General features: G+C 36.1%; 1 protein-coding gene across 1 annotated transcript in view; it reads left to right on the forward strand.

Moving 5' to 3' along the window:
• The first annotated feature begins 850 nt into the window (after positions 1–850).
• CNGB3 (cyclic nucleotide gated channel subunit beta 3) overlaps positions 851–23340 on the forward strand; it is a 60599-nt gene continuing 38109 nt past the window's right edge. Inside the window, exons 1-3 of the mRNA XM_064703590.1 lie at positions 851–958; positions 3344–3419; positions 12911–13022. Of these exons, the coding sequence (XP_064559660.1) occupies positions 851–958; positions 3344–3419; positions 12911–13022 (296 nt within the window). The remainder of the gene's footprint in view (positions 959–3343; positions 3420–12910; positions 13023–23340) is intronic.

Here is a 23340-nt window from a genome sequence, read left to right on the forward strand (position 1 = left end):
AAAGGGACAATAATTTGTAAAAATCCTTGCCAACAGGAGCTTAATCTGGCATTAGAGATACTTGAAAATGAATTTACCGGTAAACTAAACCATACCTGAATTATATAGGATGATCTAAAGCCTATAGAATCTCAATACCATGTCCCAGTTATAAACTATGTTTTACTAATTTATAGGATATTCACTCACCTAACACTTATTCTCATCAAAATTCTAAGACACCAAAAATCGTACTGCCTGTAAACACATTAGAAAATGAAGGGCGATTTTTTTTTCCATGTTTTCAAATAAGAAGAATGAGACAAGGTATAAAGTTGCCAAAACAACCCCCAAGAGAAGACCTTTTATTGTCATGCACTTAAAAGGACTGCAAAGAAATTGAATCTTTTGAGGCATCAGGTATTGTATTTTTGGTTATTTATTAATTAATTATTTTCATTTCCTGGCTAAACTGCAGATATGTTAACAACTCAAAACCTATCTCTAAACATAAATTAAGTGGTTAATACCCAATACATAAAAGATTAGACACTGGTTTATTCTAAAAAGAAAAGAAAATCACTCTCCTCTGACTTCTTGCATGAAAAGTAAAACTGTATATGGTTTAACTGTTAAGATTAAAAATAATTTACAAATAACTTATTCTACAAGATAAAAAGAAAAAGTGCTAATGTTGACCAAAAAACTGCCAGTGAAATAGACTGTGCAAGAAATTTCTCTAAGGCACTAATCAGACCTAAACCTGATTAACTGTCTAATTGGCTTGATTACTGATGGCAAGAAAACATGCGCTATAAACCTGTTCATGGCAAAAGAGTCATAGAGGCTTCAGGGGAGCTGAAGAGGCAAGATGTTTAGAAAACTAAAATCAGTATTTTCTAGACCAAAATTAGCACCTGAGATAGCAGATTGCAAGGATGAAGGTGCCCCTCCACCACCAAAGGCATCCACAGGCCAGGTATGGTTTTTCTTGTCTGTTACAGACTCATTAATAGAATCTTTTTGTTAAGAATGTATTTATGTAAGTAAATACCAAAGGTTAGAATTTCAAATATACTTACTGAATATAGTATCAATCTTTATGTAGAAAAATTAAATAAATTTCTTTATTCTCCTTTACCCTACCATCTTTTCTTTATGAAGAAAATACAGTTTTCTCCTTTTGAAAGCTGCTTTCCAAATAGGGATAACCTGAAATAGTACAGGCTTATGAGAGATCATGATCAACATTGCAAATGGAGAATGAGAGATACAGGTACTGCTGCTTTACATATGATGATATATTTTATGCATCTTGTTTCCTTCTGGCAGGAAATGTCAGTGTGTCCTTTCTGAATATTAGAATGTCATGCAGGTTTATATCAGCCTGCTTCCTGATAAACACTGGAAAGACAAAGTAATTTAGTAGCTTTTTAAAGAAATCCTTTTTTCAGCTTGGTTTAAATAATGTAAATCCTCTAGGAAAAATAAAGTCTGTCATTTTAGTCTACAGTCTATATTTTTATAAACTATTTCTCCACCATAAAAGTTAATTCATTGTTTTCTATTTAATTATGAAACATTTTAAACAGGAGAAAAATGATAAGTACTTTTTCTTTCATTGCCTTTGAACTTCATCTTTTCCCTATAATTTCCAAAAAACATTTTTGCTTTTTCCAACTTGACATAATCAAAACTTTACAAGACAAAATGACAACAATTTATGGCTTCACCAAATAATTATGGAAGTGACAAAGGTTCTTTAATATCAGTCTGATATTAATCATTCATGCTATTAATCATTCATGCCTATTGAAACAGTCAAAACCTCTCCATTATAAAGTTAATTTTAAGTAAGTTGGCATATCCATACTGTCATCCACAAAAAATTGGCAAAAATGTCTATGTTCAATCACCTTTATATACTGCAGATCTACAGGCATTGTTCATGCTTTTACAGTTCAGTATTCTTGTGTCAATAAAATGTTTTGAAAGAAGAAAACTTCTGTATGTCAACAGGTTAGTCCTGTGCAGACTGATACCTCACTTGGCAAAGTGCTCCAGTAAAACAGATCGATTTAGGTTTCACTGGAGACAAGGATTAGTTTTCTGGTGAGAATAATTTCATACATCAGCACAACATTCAGGTTGTACCACCATCAGCCTACACTGTTCAAAACTCTGCTAAAATGGAGGCACATGAATGGATTAGGGATTAAGACATTTCTTGCCTGCATGGCAAGAGTAAAGAAGAAAGAGAAGAAAGTACATAATGTCTGGTAAATGGTTACTATACTGATTAATGCACTAATTTATCTACTTATACTATTAGGAATGAGCCTGAAACAAAGAAAACAACCTTTGCAACAAAACATCATGCAAAAGCCTGGAGTATGCACAGATTTTGCATACTCAAGGATTGGAATGATAATATGCTTACCTATAAATATGTATATAAAGTTTATAATTTAGTTCTGTATACATATGTATATTAGAACTTCAGTGCCTGATTCTTCGAATAAAAACAGGCAGGAAAACACAAATATTTTCGTAGGAAAAAAACCCCACAAAAAATCAAACCAATTTATTCTCAGAAACACAAACAAAAAGAAGGTCACTGATCTAGGAAAAGAAAAGAAAAAAAAGTGTATGAAGATCTGAAAGATCCTAATGTCAAATAATTTTTCCATATGCTGATACAACCCAATGCCCTTTTCTATTAATAAGCCTGCTGCACACCAGGAAAAATCATTCTACATGGGATAACAAATGCTGATTGATTAACACAATGTTGTTACATAGTATTGTGGAGGCCTAGGACTCCCGATGCACATCTCACTCCTTCCTCCAAAGGCCACTCTGTTAAAACTGAGATGAGTCAAGGTAGAGGTACACAAGGATTTGGTCAATGGATCTAAGTCAGCAAGTGTGGGAGGAAGTTAATATTTTGCAGTGAAAGTTGATATCATCTCAGTATTTTGTAGAGATTGACATGTGTCATTGTGTTAAGGTAGCTCAAAATATGCCGGGTGTGTAAGGCCAGCAGGAGGTTCAGGCAGAATCATGACTCACTCAGAGATGCACATTGGCTTGTGAGAGGCAGCACTGAACAAGACAACTCTGCATCTCTAAGCTGAGCAGCTGGGTTTGCACCAAGGATGTGAAGATTCCAGTGTTTGATTTCAACACCCATCACAAGCCATTCGGCAAATCCATATGGAAACACATAGAACACCCAGGAACAATGGTCCGTGTGTGGCAGCTTAATCAAATTCCTACAAAAATGTTGCAGACATCAAACTACCCTTATCATTCTCAACAATGATAATCTACAGTTTCTAATCTTGTGGGGTTTTTTTTTAAGGATGAAAATAAAACAACAAATGAACCACAGAAAGCAGAGGCCAATAATAAAGCAGAGCCTAACCCAAAGCAACAAGGTCAGTAATTTATGAGTTTTCAAAGATTATGTGGACATAGTATATGTATTCTCTATAGGATTGTAAATTAAACTGTTGTTTTCCTAGTGCTCTGGCAGGAGCTCTTATTTTTTCTTTGCGGAAGAAATTAAGATCTCTGAATTGTCATTGACCCCAGGCCAATGATTTGTTACAAATATAGGAACAGTATCCAATAATAACAAAAGGCAACAAGCTTTTAAGCACACAGTGCCTTCATGAGCCTGCCCCCTCTGATCAGCTAGTCTAGGAAGCTATATGTGCTCTTACTGCAATTTGGCTCCTTAGAAATTTTAAAATAAAGGTATTTAGTGGCTTAAGAAAAACAAAACCAACATATTTTTAATGTCTCTTTTACTCACTCTTCTCACCAGAAGAGATAAGAGGTACAAGAAAAAATAAGTCAGACCTTTAACTATCTGACATTCAAAGATTTCACTGAACAGCCATTCCAAACTTAAAAAAAAAGAAAAAAAAAAAAACAAATGCAAAATACGTCCAAAAATTTAATTAAAAAAAAAAAAAAAAAAAAAAAAAAAACAATGCTGTTAGAAATATTTGCATCCCCATTCAGAAGCTATTCAGGACTGGTACTCAGAAACATAGAACTCAGGGCAGTAATGAGGTAATTTTCTGCCTAAGCAGTTGGTTTCTGGGGACAGAGGCCACTGGCCATGGCTGTCCTGCCCCCCTCTTCCCCCACCTCCAGTAGCCAAGCCTGTTTTGTGCATACCAGAGCCTGAATAACTGCTTACACCTGCTCCCAAAATAAAGGCTCAGGATGGGATAAGCACCAAACACTGCTGGGCCGCAGCCCCTCCTCCCTCCCTCCCTCAGAGCATGAGTGGTGCAGCCCTTTCCTTTTCCATCCTCCACTCCTGGAGAAAAACAGAGCCCAGTCTTCCTGTCACCTCATGCTTTTCCTTTAGGAGAGCAGTTCATGTTCATGTTCATTTCACTGAAGCAGCAAAGCAAAGACTGAGGAATCTCCAGGTTTTTGTGATAAAAAATAACTAAGAGTGAAGCAACTGGAAAGAGATTATAAGGAAACTTTCACAAACCTGACTTGTGTAATCATAGCAAGTGTCACAATTTGTTTCCTCATGTAATGAAATTTTAAACAAAGTCCATTTAATGCAATTGTCTTGTTATATAATGGCTGTAGCATGAAATTAAGAGAAAAAAAAAAGTCTGTCCTGAATTTACTGTAGCAGCAATGGAAAAAACCAAATATGATATTTGGCTTTTTAGCAACACTAAGTCACAGATACTACCTCATGACAGAACGGAGTATAAGTACAGAAATTCTCTTTGTTTCCCGTAAAAACTTAATCTAATTTTACAGATAAATATAACTAATTAAGATATATTTTGGCATAATCAACTACTTTTTTTCCTTCTAAAATATAAGTGGTGGTATAGTAGCAACTACATAATTAGTTACGTCAGGAAATTTTAATAACTGAGTTAGGGTCCATGTGTTTTGGGGATATTTTTAAATCTACCATTCTTTTAGAAGATACTTCAAATCTCATTTTCAAACAGCTGCGACAAGACATGAAGAGTATTAATTAATTAGATAGACAATGGCTTTACAAGCCAGAAAATTTACAGGGACCACACTCAGGAGAAGCTTATGATTTTCACCACTCTGAATGTAAGTCCCTATCATCTGAGCCAAATAAGGAACTTCTTTATCTCTGGACAGAAAATGGAAGCTAATCTAAAGCAGTTCACAGGACGGTCCAGATAAATTTCTGCAAAATTTTGTGAACTTTGTGTCAGACTCAAAATTGTGTGATAATCTTCTGGAAGAAGAAAATGAGAATTTGTGTGGGTAAGCAGAGGATGAGAGGTTAGAGAAAGCATTTATGCTGTATGTACAAATTTGGAGTACAGCCAGAGCCCAAACAACATTAGTTAAGGCTGATCAGCTAAATGGAGAACTTCAAATGTGTTAGAGTAAAGCCTTTCCAAGGCCTCTTGTTTTATTATACTTTCTCTGGTATAATCAAAACAAAATAGACCAGGAAAACCCATAATCATAGTATCAGTTTGCAATTCCATAGCGCTAAATACAAATCAACAGACTGAGTAGAGCTTATCTTCACCCCCTTCTTTTCTCATCACCAAAACCAGCCATTACCTTTTTCCTTTCTCTACATACTTCACAAAGCACCACAATGTTTCCAGCACACATGAGAATCCAACAGGAAGTACCATTGGAACCTGCTTGATTAAAACTTGGCCACTTAGGTCAGACAGGAACCCCTGGTACTTTTGGCTTCTTTGTTGGACACTCATTGCCCTATTTCTGCCTCCTCAGTTGCCCTCTCTATCACTAACTTACTTTATGATTAATTCTTTGCATAATTACTTCACTCTGTAATTAATTCTCTCTGCTTAGTCAGTTTGTTCCATAATGGATTCATTTTTTTAATTTGTTCCCTGAATTTTTTTGGTGTACTTAACAAGGTGTGATTCACCTAATTACAGGTTCTCCGTGATATTGAATCCAATTGCTATAATTTCTTTGCATATTTATCATGTCCCAGAATTGACTGGCTATACAAATGCTTCCCTTGTTTTACCCACTGCTGTTCAATAGCTCTGTTGGTGCTCTCTTTAGAAGGACATATTCAGCCTCCACCTGTTAGCTGCTGACTGCATTATCATTCTCTGTTTTATAATTTATTTCATTCTCCTGACATATAATTCCAGTTTGATTCTTTTCAACTACATTTTAGTATTTATCTGAATTCTGTCCTCATCTTTATACTTTTCCCTTACTAGAAACATGACTGTTTCCAATATTTTGGGTTTTGATCTTCTACTAAATCAACAAGTGTTGATGCCAGCCGATCAGGGAGAGAGAAAGGCAATCATTTCTCACAGTGGCTTGTGAGGATTTTTAGGGAGTTGTAGGAATGTGATAAACTTGTTAGGATAAATAATCTACACGTGGTGTTTTCCCACCTTGTTTTTCTGTTCTTCTCAAGGACTGTTTTTGAGAAAGATGTTTTTTATTAAGTAGCCAATCAAGTTGAATGTATCATATCACTCTATAAAAACCAAAGAATCTTTTGTAATAAACCCTTCTTTTCTCCTCTTGCTTTGGGTCTCTCATCTGTTCTTGTGTCATTCTTGGCTCAAGGGTGGTAAACAAGTGTCACAAAGATGTTTTCCAAAGTCACAGTCACATTTATTCAGCTTTTACTATAATGCATATTGGCATTGCTTTGTCCTTGCTAGGACTTGAGTGAGAAAGCTAAACTACCATAGGTACTGCTATACATGCTGCAGTTGCATATTCAGAGCCTAGATGCTTTGGCAGGTATCTCAAATAAGCAGTGCAGCCCCACAGAGGTAAGGGGTGCTCAAAAGCAACTTCAATTCACTCTGGACTTCCTCTTCTGTTCAGGTACTTGAGGAACTGTCACTTTTCCACTAACAAGACAAGTAAAAGCTGTCCCCTCTGACATATTAGCCTACCTGTTATACCTTGCCTCTTTCATAATAAGAGGGTTCAAACCCATATCTCTCCCACTCTTGCAGAGCTGCCTAACTACCTGTGTAAAACCTAGGCTAGAGAGGAGAGGGAGGAAGTTCCATAGCCCTCCCAGCCTCTGGGCCATCTTGCTGAAAAGAAAGCAAAACCCTATGGAATCCGAGAAATTAGAGTGGAGCATGTAACTAACCTACACATGGATCATAGAATGAACCTAGAAGTTAAACAAAACAGTAACCATGCAGGAAGAATGAAGGACTTTTATTTCAGTATATATTTATACTATATATTAAAAGATTCAACAATTTATATTACAATTGTTGAATCTTTTAAAAAGGAGGTAAAAACCCCTCCCAACATGTATTTGACCCTATCACAAATAAATAAGGCTGAGAGCCAAGAGGAGAGGCTTGATCGCTAGCTGTTATACAGAATATGGTTGCTCTCCCTTCCTGGAGATAGAAATAAATCAGATTATTTATTGAGGGTACCAAAATCCTATGCTGTAAAACCTTGGCTAATTCTTGTTACTTAGGTACCAACTAACTCTGCATGGCCTACAACTGAGTTAAAACTCCTAGAAGGGTGATTTGAATGAAACATGAAATTTTGCTAAAACCTTTGTTTTGCTTGTTATGGATTTGACTCCTAAATTGCCCTTCAGCAGCAAGACAAGACCTGTCCCTTAACACCAGGAAATCCAGACTTAAATAAATGGTTTTTATTTCAAAAAATACAAATGAAATATGTGAATTTATAAGCTGCAGCCCAATAGACTAAACCTGCCAATCAATAGAGATTTTGAAATAATCTTATTCCTTGTCACATTATCCTTTATGCTCATCACTGGCATCAGAAAACAGGCAGCTATTATTTCCATAAAATAATATAAAAAATAAAATATTTTTCAAAGATTACCAAGGACTTGAATATGTCCAATCAGCTTTAATCCCTCCTGCTGATGTGAAGTCTTTTAACTCCTCTCAGATCTTCATTTTTTCACATGAGTGACACGTCTAAATGTTAGGGGAACAAACTCAACTTCTTCATACAATCTTTCTTTCATAGAAAATAAACTTAAATAATACTTTTGTTAGCCACTGAAGCTGAGGGTTAAGACGGATCTACTTACTGATCTTTTATTTCACCCGTTGATTTCAGAATTTTTTTCCCTGTACACAGCATTTATTCAAGAAACATTGCTTCAAGAAATGCCATGCTTGCAGCACCATTTCACTGCTCTAATTTTTCATATCAGAAGAAGATTACAAAGGTGTGCATTTTTTCATGTCAGACCTGAATTCTTTTCTCTCCTTCATCCATAGGTTTTCTATGTCTATTCTTTCTTGAGATCTTTGTGAGCCTATAGCCATTTTTAGAAGTTTTGGATAGCTCAAGAACACCTCTGTGAGGCAAGGACAATCAGGCAAATGACTAACTATGTCACAAGCCTTACATGGAGTTTGTAGACTTGTTCTCTTGTTTCTATTCCATTGCTCCAAGTGCCAAATAAGTCTTAAGCTATTCAAGAGAACCTGCTCTCTATGCTACTTTGCAGGCAATACCACCTAAAAGCCAATCTGAAACTTCTAACATATTTTGAAATGTCTAACACTTTGCAAAAACGAGGAAATGTCAAAAAAATTACTGATTTTAAGTGCTTAAAATTATGTTTCTAAGGCAGATAATACGTCACTGCTAAAAAGAACAAATTACTCAAACATTAGTCACTCTGCCTCCTACTAGCAGACTCTAACCATGTCTTTATACTCCTTTTCCTGTTTCAAACAATGCTGTCTACCCTCAAGTGTTTCCATGAACCATTAAAATTGGCACCATTGATTGTATATTAAATTAATTTTATTAAATTAATGTTATCATGCAGGAATATTGCAGTTTAACCCCAGCAAGCAACCAAGCGCCACACAGCCTCTTACTAACTCCCTGACCAGCAGAACTGGGGAGAGAATCAGAAGGATAAAAGCTAGAAAACTTGTGAGTTTAGATATTTTATCAGTTTATTAGGGAAGGCAAAGGCCATGCACACAGGCAAAGCAAAAAAAGGAATTAATTCAATTCCCATTGACAGCCACCTCCAGGAAAGCAGGGTTCCAGTCATGTGCAACAGTTACTTGGGAAGTTAGGCACAATCACTCCCAACTTCCTTCCTACTTCTTTCCCCTAGTTTATATACCGAGCATGGACATTATATAAAGTTCTATATGGCCTGGAATATCTCTTTGGTCAGTTAGGGTCAGCTGTTCCATCCATGTCTTTCCCAGGCTTCCATGCATCCCCAGTCTCCTCACCACTGTGCAAGCCCTGCCTAGAAATAACAAAAACATCTCTGTATTATCAGCCCTGTGTTCAGCCCAGATCCAGCAGCAGCCACTGGTGAAAAGTAACTGTACTCCAGCTGAAACCAGCACAGAGCACAAACGTCAAGCTACAAAGAGTTTTCAAGTAACCATCAAATATATACTCAACAGAAGAAATATAAAGTATTCCTTTATCTTTGTCTTTTTGTCTACCATAACTAATTCTCTTCTGTATTTCTGTCAAGTACTGAAAAACGGGTCAAGATAGTTCAGGCTAATCAGATTTGCAGTATCATTTTTCATTACTGAAGGAACAAAAAAGAACAACATTAAATGTTCTTTAAATCAGCATTGCTTACACTAATCCTGGTAATAAACATCAGAAATGAGTGGTAACATTTACAACTGTATTACATACACTTCAACTCAAGTATAATTAGTACTACACTGTCATTATGCAATCATATAGTAGTTTTTAAGCAACAGTGTATTTTAAAATTATTACATTTTTGTAAAAGTCACTAAGAAGTTAAGAGTAGAAGGAAGTATTTTACCATATATATTTAATTAATATGAAATAGACATTATGCATGGGTGTTCTGATGGAAATATTGCTTCCACAGATGAAAAAGAAGATAAAAGTGAGTCAATGTTTTGTGAATCACCCTATAAAACAATATATTGTGGATTCAAAATTAAATAAGATTATGTCAATTGATGATTAAGTTGAACTAAAATGTGCTTTTGAGCAGACAAAAGAAGAAGCTCAGGAAACTCTTGCTTTTATATTAGTAACTGCTAGCCATGACAAGTTCTACATTTATGTATATCCAACCAGTAGAGATGGGAGGGGAAGCATAGGTGTGATACTGCTCAGACTGCTAGAGCAAGACAGTGGAGCTGGCTGGGAATTCTACGAAAGAAATTCTTCCCTTCCTGAGCTATAGCAAAGCAAAAACAATTTTTCTGTTTTGTACTCAAACTGCTACTATCCAGCTGCTGACATTTATTCATATCTTAATATCTAAAAACTCATTTAAGAGAGGTGAACAAATGGATTTTATAAATTGTGTCTTGTTCCTTGCTCCTTGGGGTCCTAGGCAGATCACTGGTATGATAAGGTTTCAGTGGGCTTATAAATTTAATCAGATTTATTTGGAGGGATTCCATTAAACAGTGTTTTTTCCACAAAGTGATACTTCCACAACTCTCACTTCCCCCTTCCATCTTAAAACAGAACCAGTAATACATTCCAATACAGTTTTAAAATGTATTATCCTTACAGGAAGGCCAAATATTTAGAATCTGCAGACACCAGTGGGCTTCATTCCCCAACTCCCACCACTGATGCATTGGGAACTTCAGCCACCTACATGCCAGCACAATGAGAATGTAAAGAATTCAGAAAAACTCAAACCCATTATTTTGTTGAGTCAGCATGGATCTGTATGTTTTCAAAAATTGCATTTATTGTTGGCGCCTTGGTAAGATTCTGCCTTTTTTCTCACTCATGGTTTCACTACCATGACCAAAGTTATGCAAAGCTGTCCTGCAAACCTGCCCCCTACCTGCTGGATCATTATCTATTCTGGAAACCAACAGTTGTAGTCTAATTTTTCCTTAAAATGCCCACACTGTTATTAAGGGCATTCCTTTGGGCCTGGTTTCATGAGTTAGAAGACTATGGGCTAGATTTAAGCAGTGAAGAGCAATGTGTTTATTTTTTTAGTATGTGACTATGAAGACAGACCTCTCAATTTCACACAGAAAGGAAGAAATAAAAGTTGACACAGAGCTAGTAGTGGTGCTAGGTCCTGATACTAATATTAATGCAAACTAGCCCTGCTAGAAATTTATTAATCTTTGTATGAAAAAATTTTCATGGAATTGCAAGGTTTTCCTTCAGTCTGAATGCAATTTGCATTTAATGGTCAGTGTGGGTTCAGGCATCAGACCGAATACCTTGAGAATATCTATCAAGCTTAGAAGTTGTTATCCTCTGTACAGGAGTGTTTATGTGCAAGAATCATATATTTTTTATTTTATGCTTTTTGCTTCTCACACATGTTGTCATTCCAAAGATGGATTGTCTTATTCAGGAGCCTGTTACACTAAACACTATACCTACACTGGCATTTTGTTTCAATGAAGAATGCCCTTCTAAAAAACCCTCTTGATTGTCCCCTGATTTCCTCTTCCTGCCCCCCCCCCCAAAAAAAAAAAACCCAAAACCCCAAAACCCTTTAGGAACTCATAACTGGATTCCTTTAGAATAAAACCAAACCAAAATAATAAGTCCATGAGTCAAACTACTTTATTCAAGCTGCTGATTGTCACTGATTTCAGCGAATAACAATACATGTCATTTGAAATCTATCTGCCAGATATGCCACATATTTATGTGTGACATAGAAATTCAATGTCATGCTTTCAGCACCATTTCACTGCTCTAATTGTTCACATCAGATTGTAGCCTATAGACACAGCTAGGAGTAACTGCTATAAAAAAAAATCCCAAAGTGGGGTGATTACAGAACTGTTGAGATTAGCTTTGCTATCGCTCTTTATTGAGTACTTGGCTTTTTGGATTGTGGAGCCAAGGCAGGGAGAACTGGGATACTACAAACCATGAATTCAAAAGGGAGCAGAAGCTGCAACAAGTGCTGGATTTTTTTGCTTCTTTTAAAGGAATAACTCTCTAAATATGGAGTTTAACTATCAGAAAAGTAACTTTAGAATATCCATGTAAAATATTTTTAATTTAATTTTCTTTGAGTCTCAAACTTAAAATACAGCACATACAACAGGCTCCTGATCTATTTGTTGCCGTGTTTTGCTGCCAAGTTTTTCCTCTATCATTATATTACTTTAAATATTTGTGAAGGCTGAGCTTGTTCCTCCATTATGCAAAGTGTCAGACTGATGAGAGCTATCAAATTCTTTTTCGACATGGAAGTTTAAAAAAGATATGGGAGGAGCTATAAGAAAGCATCACTTAAGGCCACTCAAATGGCAAAAGACCATGACATTTGCTTCAAACTCTACAGACTTCCTACTTAGATGACTTCAAAAACGTTACTAGTAACAGAAATGAAGAAATAGACTAGACAAAGTACAACATACTCACATCCTTAATGATATATTGCAATCATAATTTACTCAGCAATAAACAGTACTATCATGGAAGCTGAAGCAACATCTTTGATGCAGTACAAACACTGAAGCACTGATAATTTTATTAGCATTTCTATTCATAAGAAAATTAGCTACTCTTCACTTTTTTGCTGTATTTCACAAGGCATTTCTGGACAGATCTATCTGTCCTCTACCTTGCTACATCACTTCTTGTCCCTCAAAAATACAGAAGAGCTCTAAATTGACCATTATTGAGCTGTCTACTGATTAATCTATCTAAAAACCACAAGTAAATTGCATATTCTAATAGGTGAACTTCTCATAAACATGCAGTTACAGTTAGCACTGAAACAGATTTATGCAGGATACTGTTCAGAGGTCAGGCCCCAGAAGTTGTGTCTCTTAGTGCTTATCTACTGAAGAAATAATGTCACACAGACTGTGATTCCTTCAAAATTATTATTATAATTGTTTAAAATTTCGTTTTTAAAAATGAAAACCTTTTTTTCTAGATATAGAATCAGCAAAAGCACCTGAGCCTTCAAAACCTGGAAACTCAACTGAACCAGCTAAGACAACTCAACAGGAAGAGCATGAACTCAAAAATGGGAAAGAAGATGCTAAGTGAGTAAATGTAATTTAAAAATTTGAAGATTCTACCTGGCATCCTGACCTAACATTTCTGTGTGGCATATATCCGTTCTTTAAAAGTCCATCTTGTCAGGATCTGAAGAGCTTTATTTCAATTTCTAGGTAGCATATATATGAGGCATTCATTTATTATGTGATTTTGATAGTTTGTTATGTACATCATCCTAAATTGCAGGAATGAGGAAAAGGATTTTCTCAATTACAGTTACATGCAAATTTTAGCAGTGCTGCTGCTTAATAGTTACTATATGTTAGCAAAGAAGAAAGTCCCAGAATGCTGCCCTGAATACCTGGAATCACAGGTTTGTTTGTCACATCATCTCAACTTGAAATTTTTACCCTGCACATTTTTTTCCTGTGCTATGCCTTTAAATCAGCATTAGTCTCCACAATCAGAAGGTTAGTACTATCTCTTTTTGGGAAGAGACAAACAAATGAAAGAGTAGTATTCCTTCAGGGGAGAATCTAGTGTCATTCAACCTTTGTAAAAAGCTGAGGTGACTGTTTTGTGAAAATAAAAATGAAGTCTAGAAAGCAATAAGCTATGAATAGTTTATAGTCATTTCAGAAGCAGAGATTCATAAATTCATGGAATAATAGAATTCTTTGTGTTGGTAGGGACTTTTAAAGGCCATCAAGTCCAACCCCTATGTAATGAGTAGGGACAGCTATAAGTGGCTCAGGTTGCTCAAAGCTCCATCCCAGCTGGCCTTGAATGTTTCCAGGGTTGGGGCATCCACCACCTCTGCCTAACAGGTGCCAATGTTCCACCAGTCATGCTGTAAAAAATTTCTTCTTTATATCTAATCTAAATTTGCCCTCTCTATGTTTAAAAATGTTAAATCTTGTAATGTCACAACCCCTCCTAAAATGTTTGCCCACATCTTTCTTACAGGCCCCCTTCAAATACTAAAAGGCTACCAAATAAGTTCTCCCTGAAGCTTTCTCTTCCCCAGGCTGACAAACCTCAACTCTCTCAGCCTTTCCTCTTAGGAGAAGTGCCCCAGACTTCTGATCATACTTTTGGCTCTCCTTGGTGTCATCTGCAAACTTGCTGAGTGTGTCCTTGAAGACACTCCCTGTGTCACTATGGAAAATAAAGGTCTTGATAGAACAGCTCAGGCCGGGAGGCTTCTCCAGAAGGAATGAGGTCCAAAGTCCTGCTGAAAATATTTAGAGGTTAGACCCAACTCCCAGCTTAGATCAAGGCACCCAAAACTTTTTTCAGCATAATTGTGAATCTATATCATCAATAACGGAATTTCCATAATTTCTCTGGGCAAACTGGTCCACCCTTTGAACCCCCTTATTATGAAAACTAAATGGAATTAAATTTTCCTTTGCTTTAACTTGCTTCTTTTCTCTCTCGTACTCTAGCTGTGCACCTCTGGTGCTCTTTCTAAACCAGTTAGCCCTCATTACTTGCTAGAACACAGTATGGATTCATGCTCAATTTGTTGTCCACCAGGACCCCCAGATCCTTTTATGCAAAACTCTTATCTAGTCAGTCATCTTCAAGTCTTTACTCTCACATGCCCATTGCTATGCATCATGAAGTTTCTGCCTTTTGAGATCACTTTGAGTGGAGAAAAACTGATACAGTAAATACAGAACTGGGTAAAAAATCCTCCTGCTTGTTTTTGCCTTCTATTTGATTGTCCTAATGACACAAAGAAAAATCTTTCCCTGACATGGAGTTAATTTATAGAGATGATAAATTAACTACATACTTTCTTCTCTTTACTAAGACAGACTTTGTGTCTGGAAATAATCAAGCAAAATGCTACTGCACATGCCTCTATAAAATAATAGATGCAATTAAAAATAACTCTGACTAGAAAGAATGGAAAAGTTATAAATAACTTAGTCACTTCAATGTGAATCGGTAGGTCAAAAATGAGAACCTAGATAAGAATCTCCTTTTTTGTCATCATACAATATGTTATTGAATGCTTACAGTTCCACTAGTAAATCTTGTAACCATGGTTAACATAATTATGTGCTTATGAAACAAAAGGGTATGCTTCTTATTAGTAGAAACAAAATCTGTCTGTTAAAAGAAAATTAAAAATATTTACATTAAACATTGCTTTCTCAGAGGTGTTCTGACACAGTGTAAGATGTCTATTCAGATATACCTAGTCAGTCTAATTTGAGCAACAGTTTCTAAAAATACAGTAAATATTTGGTAAAGTGTACTGCCAGAACAGTTACTCCCTAAATTCTGCAGTAGTCTGGTGTCATTGCACTGGTATGAAACTAAACTAACCAGATCTGTTGTATGACTGTCAGAACTGAAGGGAGAATGATTTTTAAAATGTGCATTTGAGAGAATTTAATTTATTGCTTCTTAAGGTTTGTGGAAGTCTATTAAGACACCATTCCTTATCAAGGTTACTGCCTTATTCAGTCTGTGTGTTCAAATTTCCTCACTAGAATATTTTTAGGGAAATCAACTGCCTTTATCACATCTAGAAAAGCTGAGAATTTGAGTCAAATTGATATATGTGATCTACAAAAATAGCAGTAAATGAAACAAACTCAAACCACTGTCTAGCACTGAGGCCAACTAGAACAATAAAATATGCTTCCTGAAGAGTTTGGTCATTGCTAATTTCTAGGTATTTCCATACCTGGGAGTAATTTGGAAAAGTGCTAGTTTTATTAGTCAAAGCCATTTCAAGGACTGCTAGAACAGTCAGGATAGTCAACCAAGAGTCCAGTTGTCCAAGATTTTTCTCTGTTACTGTTTAATCCATGGTTTTGGACACTTCTCAAATAGAGATTAGTAAGGAGTACTACCCCTTGGGCAACACCAAACTGTGTGGTGCAGCCTACAAACTGGAGGGAATGGATGCCATCCAGAGGGACCTTGACAGGCTTGACATGTGGGCCTACACATGCAGCTCAAAAAGACCAAGTGCAGTGTTCTGCACATGGATTACACTAATTGCCCCTACCTGCAGCGCATGCATGATGAACAGATTGAGAGCAGACCTGCAGAGATTCCAGGCTGCATCAAAAAAAGTGTGGCCAGCATGTCAAGGAAGGTGATTCACCCTTGTCTACTCCAGCCTGCTGAGATTCCACCAGAAGTGCTGCACCCAGCTCTGGAGTCCTCAGTACAGGAGAGACATTGACCTGGTCTGGAGAGAGCCACAAAAATAATCAGAGAGGTGGAACATCTCTCCTATGAGGAAAGGCTAAGAGAATTGTGATTTTTCTTGCAATTCTGCAGGGGGTGATGATGTTAAAGAAGACAGATTTAGACTAGATATAAGGATGAAATTTTTTGTGATGAGAGTGGTAAGACACTGGTTTGTCAGAGAAGTTGTGGATGTCCCATTGTTGGAAGTTGTTCAAGGTCAGGTTGGACATGGCTCTCAGCAACTTGATCTATCAGACAATGTCCCTGTCCAAAGCAGATGGGATGGACTAAATGACCTTTAAAGTTCTATTGGAAGTCAAACAATTCTATGATTCCATAATATTGTTATGGAGATCAAGATTGGAAAATCCTTCCATAACTGGTAGGATTTTCTTAACTGGAATTTTAGACTTTGCTCAGATGTATTTCAGGTTGCTGTAAGGAGTTCACTGAGAGGAGAGCCAAGATAACCCCAGCACAAATATGCTCTTACCAACAAGGTTCAGCCTCACAGGGTCTGAACACAGCAAGCACAGCAGGATCCTAGCAACAGGCTCCGCCAACAAGGCCAAGTGGTGGACCAGGTTTAGAGTCCATCCAGGGAGTCCAGTCAGAAGAAAAAAGACAGGGTCAGAGACAGGGCTGGAGACAAGACTGCAAGACAGGTCCAAAGTCTGTCTGGGAGACAGGACCAGAGGCAGAACTGGAGGTACACACACCTAAACATTGCCCAGGCAGTGACCAAAGCCTGACCTGAGATGGACAACGAAGATCCATGGGCACAGATTGTGGGTGAAAGCCCTGCTGGGAGTCCCAGGGCAATTAATTTGTGTAGATTATTTTTTTATGCTAATTATCTTTCAAGAGTCAAAGTTTAATCAAAAGTCAGCTGATTTGGAAGAAATAATCAGTATGGCCATATGCCTGAGTAATACTGATAATGAAATAAGGTTCATGGATATCTTTTTCTTTTTCACAAATCATATGCATCCAGAGCTCATCAAATTTCATGGAAATGTTAATAGAAAAGTTTTCACCTTATCTGCTGTTACTGTGACATTTAATTTTTTAAAATACATCTGTGCAAGCTCAGATACATAGAATAAGGAAGAGTGAAGGAAGGCAATTTTACTGTTTGGAACAGCACATTATTTTAATTTCCTCTAAAAGAGTAAATTCTTTTTTTTTGCTTGCTTGCTAAGTGAATGAAAATTTTGACCAATACTGCATTTGCTCCTAAAAATTCCCACAGAAATTGTCTGTCCATAAAAAAAAACAAAAAACAAACACACAAAAACCCAACAATTTTTCTTTCCCCCTCAGCACATCCTCATTTTTTTAAGATACTCCAGTACATGGTGATGGACTTTAATAAAGACTAGACAGATGCAGCTCTGGTCTCAGCCACCTGAACACTATGTCTGAAAGAAGAAACCCTCAAGAATGGATGATGTACCAAGCACTGAATTACAGCCTAGCGACTGAAACATTTAATATCTATTTCCTAATGGCTTGGATAGAATTGCACACAAATTGGCTCTGTCTGCCAATTTATTTTTTTCTCCCCTCTATTGTTAATATAACAGAGCAACAGGTAATTTTCATTAATAGCTAATTGCTGAGCAATAATAACCTCTGGAAGGGTGGGCTAGGACTACCCTGTCTCCTCACAGCAAGAAATAAGGGAGCAGAAGAACACTCAGCACCTCATTTACAGTCTAATAGAAGACAGGGGAGCCTTATTAACAAGAAACTAGCACAAAGCTTCAAGGTATGAGACAAAGTTGCATCAAGTCCTGGAAAAGATAGAATGTGGAAGAAGGTAAACAAAGCACCTGAGAGTAGAGATCAGAGGAAATGGAAGGACAAAAAGAGCTTCCGTGACCTCTTCTCTCCTCTGTGTCTTTTAAAAGTCTTTAAGCCCTGCTGAATTTGTAAGAGTATTTCATCTTCCCAGATTACCAAAGAGATTACAATGTACTATTTATACTAAGGCAGTACACTGAAACCCCAGTCAAAGATCATGAGCCCTGCCATGCAAAATACTGCATGAAATAATAATAATCCATATTTGGAGGCTAAATAGTCAAGATCACAGACAGGAGAAAATTGCTCTGGGTAACTGAGACTTTCTATGCTTTTAGATTTCATCTCAAAATCTTACACATTCTTAGTTATGTTTAGAGAGGAACAAAACATTATATCTGATATGCCACCTTCAGAATATAGTTATTACAAACAAAATATAAAAATAAAATATAAAATGCATTAAATACATTTTAATAAAATATTAAACTTATTTTAAAAATATCATTCCCACCCAGAAAGCATACTCACCTGTTTTTGCTTTTTCAAATGCAGAAACAGCTTTCAACGTTTTCAAAAAAAAAAAAGGAATTCCAGTACTGCAAGCTTCCATATGACCATGGGTGGTGCAGGCAAACTGAACTTCATGCTTGTGGTTTGCCATTTTCATAGCTACATCCTATTACTTAATAGACTCTACCAGTCCTTTATAAAGATTTTTTTCCCTCTTTAATTTGCCTAATAGCAAGAAAAGAAAACAAAACAAGGATTAAGAGGCAATTTGCTACGTGGTGCATAGCCAGGTTAATAAAAAGAACTCCTGCTGGTAGCATGTTCTTAGTGAGTAATGCACTTCATTACCTCAATAGCCTCGAAAAAGAAAATTACTGTGCTTATTAGTGCTTGCTATCCACTAGTTACAACACATCAATTCACCCAGTAGATGCACCTTAGAGAAACTATGTCCTACCACAAGTATAAAATCTCAGCACATTAGTGAAACAAACCAGTATCAACCCTCTGCAGTCTCCAGAAATCCTTGGTTACTGTAGGAGCACCAGGGACGTACCAAAACAACACTCATGGCAATCACAAACTCCAATCACATTTAGATGAAGTATAACAAGGCCAATGCTGGGCGTTACAAAAAATCCCAGTTTAAACACAGTTCCAAGTACATTTTATGGAGAGGCTAATACATTTCCTTAGTTGTTTTCAGCTAATCATTCTATCGGTTTACCTGAAATGGTAAATAGATAGAATGCATCTAATATATTTATTAGGCCTGACTTAAAATACATTAATGTTTTAAAAAATAAAATACTTTTCTTAGCACTATGTTCCCTCTGCTTAGGCCTGTTTTTTTCAGAGCCTTCTACTTCTAGGACTTGAGTTTCTGGAATGACTACATTGAGAACCTGTGAATTAAATAGAAAGGTGAGGGTGTGCTGTCTGTACCAAAATGGATTAAACTTGCTGTAATCTTTGCTGAGATGTATTTTCCCAGAGCCTTTAAATTCTATCCAATCTGCAGGATGCAGTTACCCTTGCTATTTAATTTCACTCATTCTGCATGGCAATCAAGTAGGCAGCCTGAAATTAAAAAGTAGTGAATTCAGAAGTTCTTCATTGAAGAATAAATGAAGTGAGGAAAGGGTAAATATGTCATTATACAGACTGAAATGCAGTATTCTTTTACCCTTGCATTGTTTCAAATCATATACTCATAATATTCATACATATTTATTGCTAACTGTGTCAATGGAAAAAATTGCAGTTTTTTGAATATGTAACAAAGTAAGGGTATTATTTGTCATAATTTGCTGCTGATTGATTTCTTTGGTTAAATGCAATTTCTGTGCATTTTGTGTAAATTCTCCATTCACTTAGTATTTTTTAAAGTAAGAAACATTTTTGTAAAGAGAGAAAAGGTATTTTATTTAAAATTTTATCTCTGCTGTTATATGTTGAGTCATTTTCGGGGAAAAAAACAAAGCAATGAGCATTGTGACACGTACACTACTACATGTAATATAAAACATTTATATTTAAATTGCATTTGTAGTTAAATCACATTTGTACCAAACATTTGCATATATATCAAGGCCTTTATTGATAAATCTAAGAGGCATATAAATCTAAAGCATAATGCTTGTCATTTAGTAAAAGAAAACTGATCATTACTTCATGACAAGTGTAAGTCTTCATGCCTATATTTAATCTTGTCCAACATATTTTATTAAAACACCCCGTCTCCAGTTATTTACTCCTTTTCCAAATCTTAGCAATTTAGGATGAAAACATCCTATGTTGTGCAGCCCAAGAGAGGAACAGAGGAAACGGTGGCAGGTGGATGTATGAGGGTCAGATGAGGAGTCAAACACATCTGGCAGCCCAGGTTCATTCGGTACCCTGGGAAAGGGACACCCAGGAGGAGAAGTGTGATGAGCAGGGTCTGCAGGGAGCACACCTGCCTTGCTGCTGTGTTTGGAAAGGAATGGGTCAGGGTCCTGCAGAAGGGGAAAGGATGGTCTTAAACAGCAGTGATAGGAGTCATCTCAGAGGAGTAGGTTCTTTCTCTCCGGGTTTCTGTGTGATCCTGGGAAAGGTACATGTAGTCAGCTCCTACACAGGTTGCTGGACAACAGTTTGCCCTAATGAAGGTAGATTTGCAACAAAGATGGTCACACCAAGGTGATTTTATATAATTAGCATGGGCAACAGTGGCCCATGGCCCATGGCATGAAGTTTGAGAACACACGCTTAATTATAGAATTACCTGACATTTTTATGTCAGGTTATTCTATACATTCTATACATTATTACCCTTGTACCAAATCTTTTTTGTTTGGGGAAAAAAAATTAAAAATGAAAATATTAAAATGTGCAGATGGACAAAAAGTGGGATAAAAAAGAAAGGCCCTTAAATTTTACCCCATGTTCAAAATGCATAGGACAAATTGTACCAAAAGAGATGTACATTGAGGAAAAAGAAATTCTAAAATGAACTAGTGAAGCACAGAAATAAATTATTTAAGAAAATTATGGAATAGACATGACTAGCCAAGACATATTTAAGAAAAGATTAGATAAGAATATTTCAAGTGTACCTGATCCTGCTTTGAGCCATGAGGACAGGATATCTCAAACGTCTCTAGAGCCTTATGGTTGTATGATTATTTTAGGGACTCTATGAAGACAGATGACAAACGAAAGCATGTATTGGAAATTAAGTTTTTCAAATTTGAGTCTTTTTTCCTACCTTTGAAAACATTCACAGTGGGAAATTTTATGGCATTTTTATTTTTGTTTTTAATTCCCTGCATATTAAGAAAAACTGAAAGATAGAAAATAGGAAGTGTTTGTGTTGTGCTCATGAACTCTGTACAAACACATACTTTGATTAAATTATTTTACATAGTCGTAAATTAAAGGCTTATGTAAGTAAGGTATGTGTTTGTATTTAAATGCTAAAATGTTAAAAATTCGTGATAAATGGCAGATGCCCCAGTCAAATTTAATTACTTACAGATAAGAAACAATGACAAAACAGCACCAGATAAGAAAATAAATGAGAATTACTTCTTTAGATTATTATACCTTTGTTCTAAAGCAATTAGTATTAGAAATTATTCTGTCCTTATTTCTCACATCATAATAAATAGTGCAATTAAAAAACAGTATATCACCTGTTATCTTAAGGAAAGGTGATTTTTTCATAGCTAATTGATTCTTTCAACATCCCTACTACTTTCTTTCTACTTCTTTTATAGTTCCTACTGCAGAATTTTTAATTAAAATAAAATCTTATTCACATTTTAATCTGGTACCTCAGTGAGAGTTCCATGTGTTCAGCATTGAGACAGACTTCTCCTTTGAGAGTACTGTAAAGAAGATTAGAGGATTCACAGGTTGTTGTGACTAAATAACTAGGAGGATTGTCAGAGAAGCTGCTGTGAAACAAAATTTAGCTAAAAAGCAGAAATCTCTGCATCCTAGATTATGAGATTTCAGTCTGCATTGCATCAGGAAGTTTATTCTGAGTTCAATACCAGTGGATAAATCTGAAAGATGGTGCCTTCCTTGAACACTGTTGCTTCCATATCTATTTTGCTTTATGAATGCAACACGAGGTCTGGGAAATGGATGATCTATGCATTTTTTTTCAAGAACATTTTTTTAGGGCCCAAATAATCATGATCTCTGTACAAAGATTCTGAACTAAGGGAAAATCATGAATTCCAATGGCAAGATTTTCTTACATGTTTTCTGCATGAAGCTCCTAAGTGCCTATGGCCCATTCTTGCTTATACATACATTAAACCAAAACCGACACAAATATTATGGTATCTCTATATTTAAATACATGAAACACGTAATAAAATATATAGTATGACAAAGGAATGTCACTTTAAAATAAAATTTTGTTGTGAAGAACAACTCAATCCTAAAATGAAGTTAAATAAAAATGTGATTTATTCTATTTTATTGCAAAGAAAAGTCAATATAATGCCAGTATTTAAAAAATGCATCAAATAGAAAAGGACATAATCTTCTGTATCAGTAAAAATGGGTCTTTATCAGACACTTTCCCTTGCTAGGAGTGGTTCAGATTTGTATTAAGGAAAAAAAGTCATCAGTGAAAGAATGGAAAAGGCAAGTGTCTGGATGTAGCACTTGGTTTGGGGATAACTGTGATGGTGCTGGGTTGACTGTTGGACTAAATGATCTTGAAGTTCTCTTCCAACTTTGATGATTCTGTGATTAAAGGAGAAGATGATGGGTCAGAGGAAGGCACTTGTTCCAAGACAGTTCAGGAAAATTACAATTTAATTAAGAGCTTTTTGAAAGTCCATGGAACCTAATGTGTGAGCAGCTTGTTCCAAGACTTTAAGATAATCTATATATCTTAGAAACTTACTTTCTTAGCACTTGAACTGTTAAGCCATTTTGAATAAGAAGTAGATGGCAAATATACAGGTTAAGTCACTTATCCACTTTCCAAACTTTTATAAATTTCAGGTTTGTTTGCTGAAAAGGATTTCATGTCAGGCTGCATACATTCTTTTGCTTTCTTGGGAATCACAGCCTACAACAGTCTTCATGATCTTAGCAAATATAATCTTGAAGTCTATCTCACTTCTTTCAACTGCTCCTCACTCATAATGAAAGATGCCTAAAATTCTGGTCATTAAAGGCTTGGAAACTTTCTTCATATGTTTAACTCATGATAATTCACTGTTCCTCTATTCACATTTATTCTTCTCTCAATACTTTTTCTCAGCTCAAATTCCTATTTTCCCATGATTCAGCACCAAAATTTGATCTCATAGACAG

Source organism: Zonotrichia leucophrys, chromosome 2 (genome assembly GCF_028769735.1).
Source record: "Zonotrichia leucophrys gambelii isolate GWCS_2022_RI chromosome 2, RI_Zleu_2.0, whole genome shotgun sequence".
NCBI lineage: Eukaryota > Metazoa > Chordata > Aves > Passeriformes > Passerellidae > Zonotrichia > Zonotrichia leucophrys.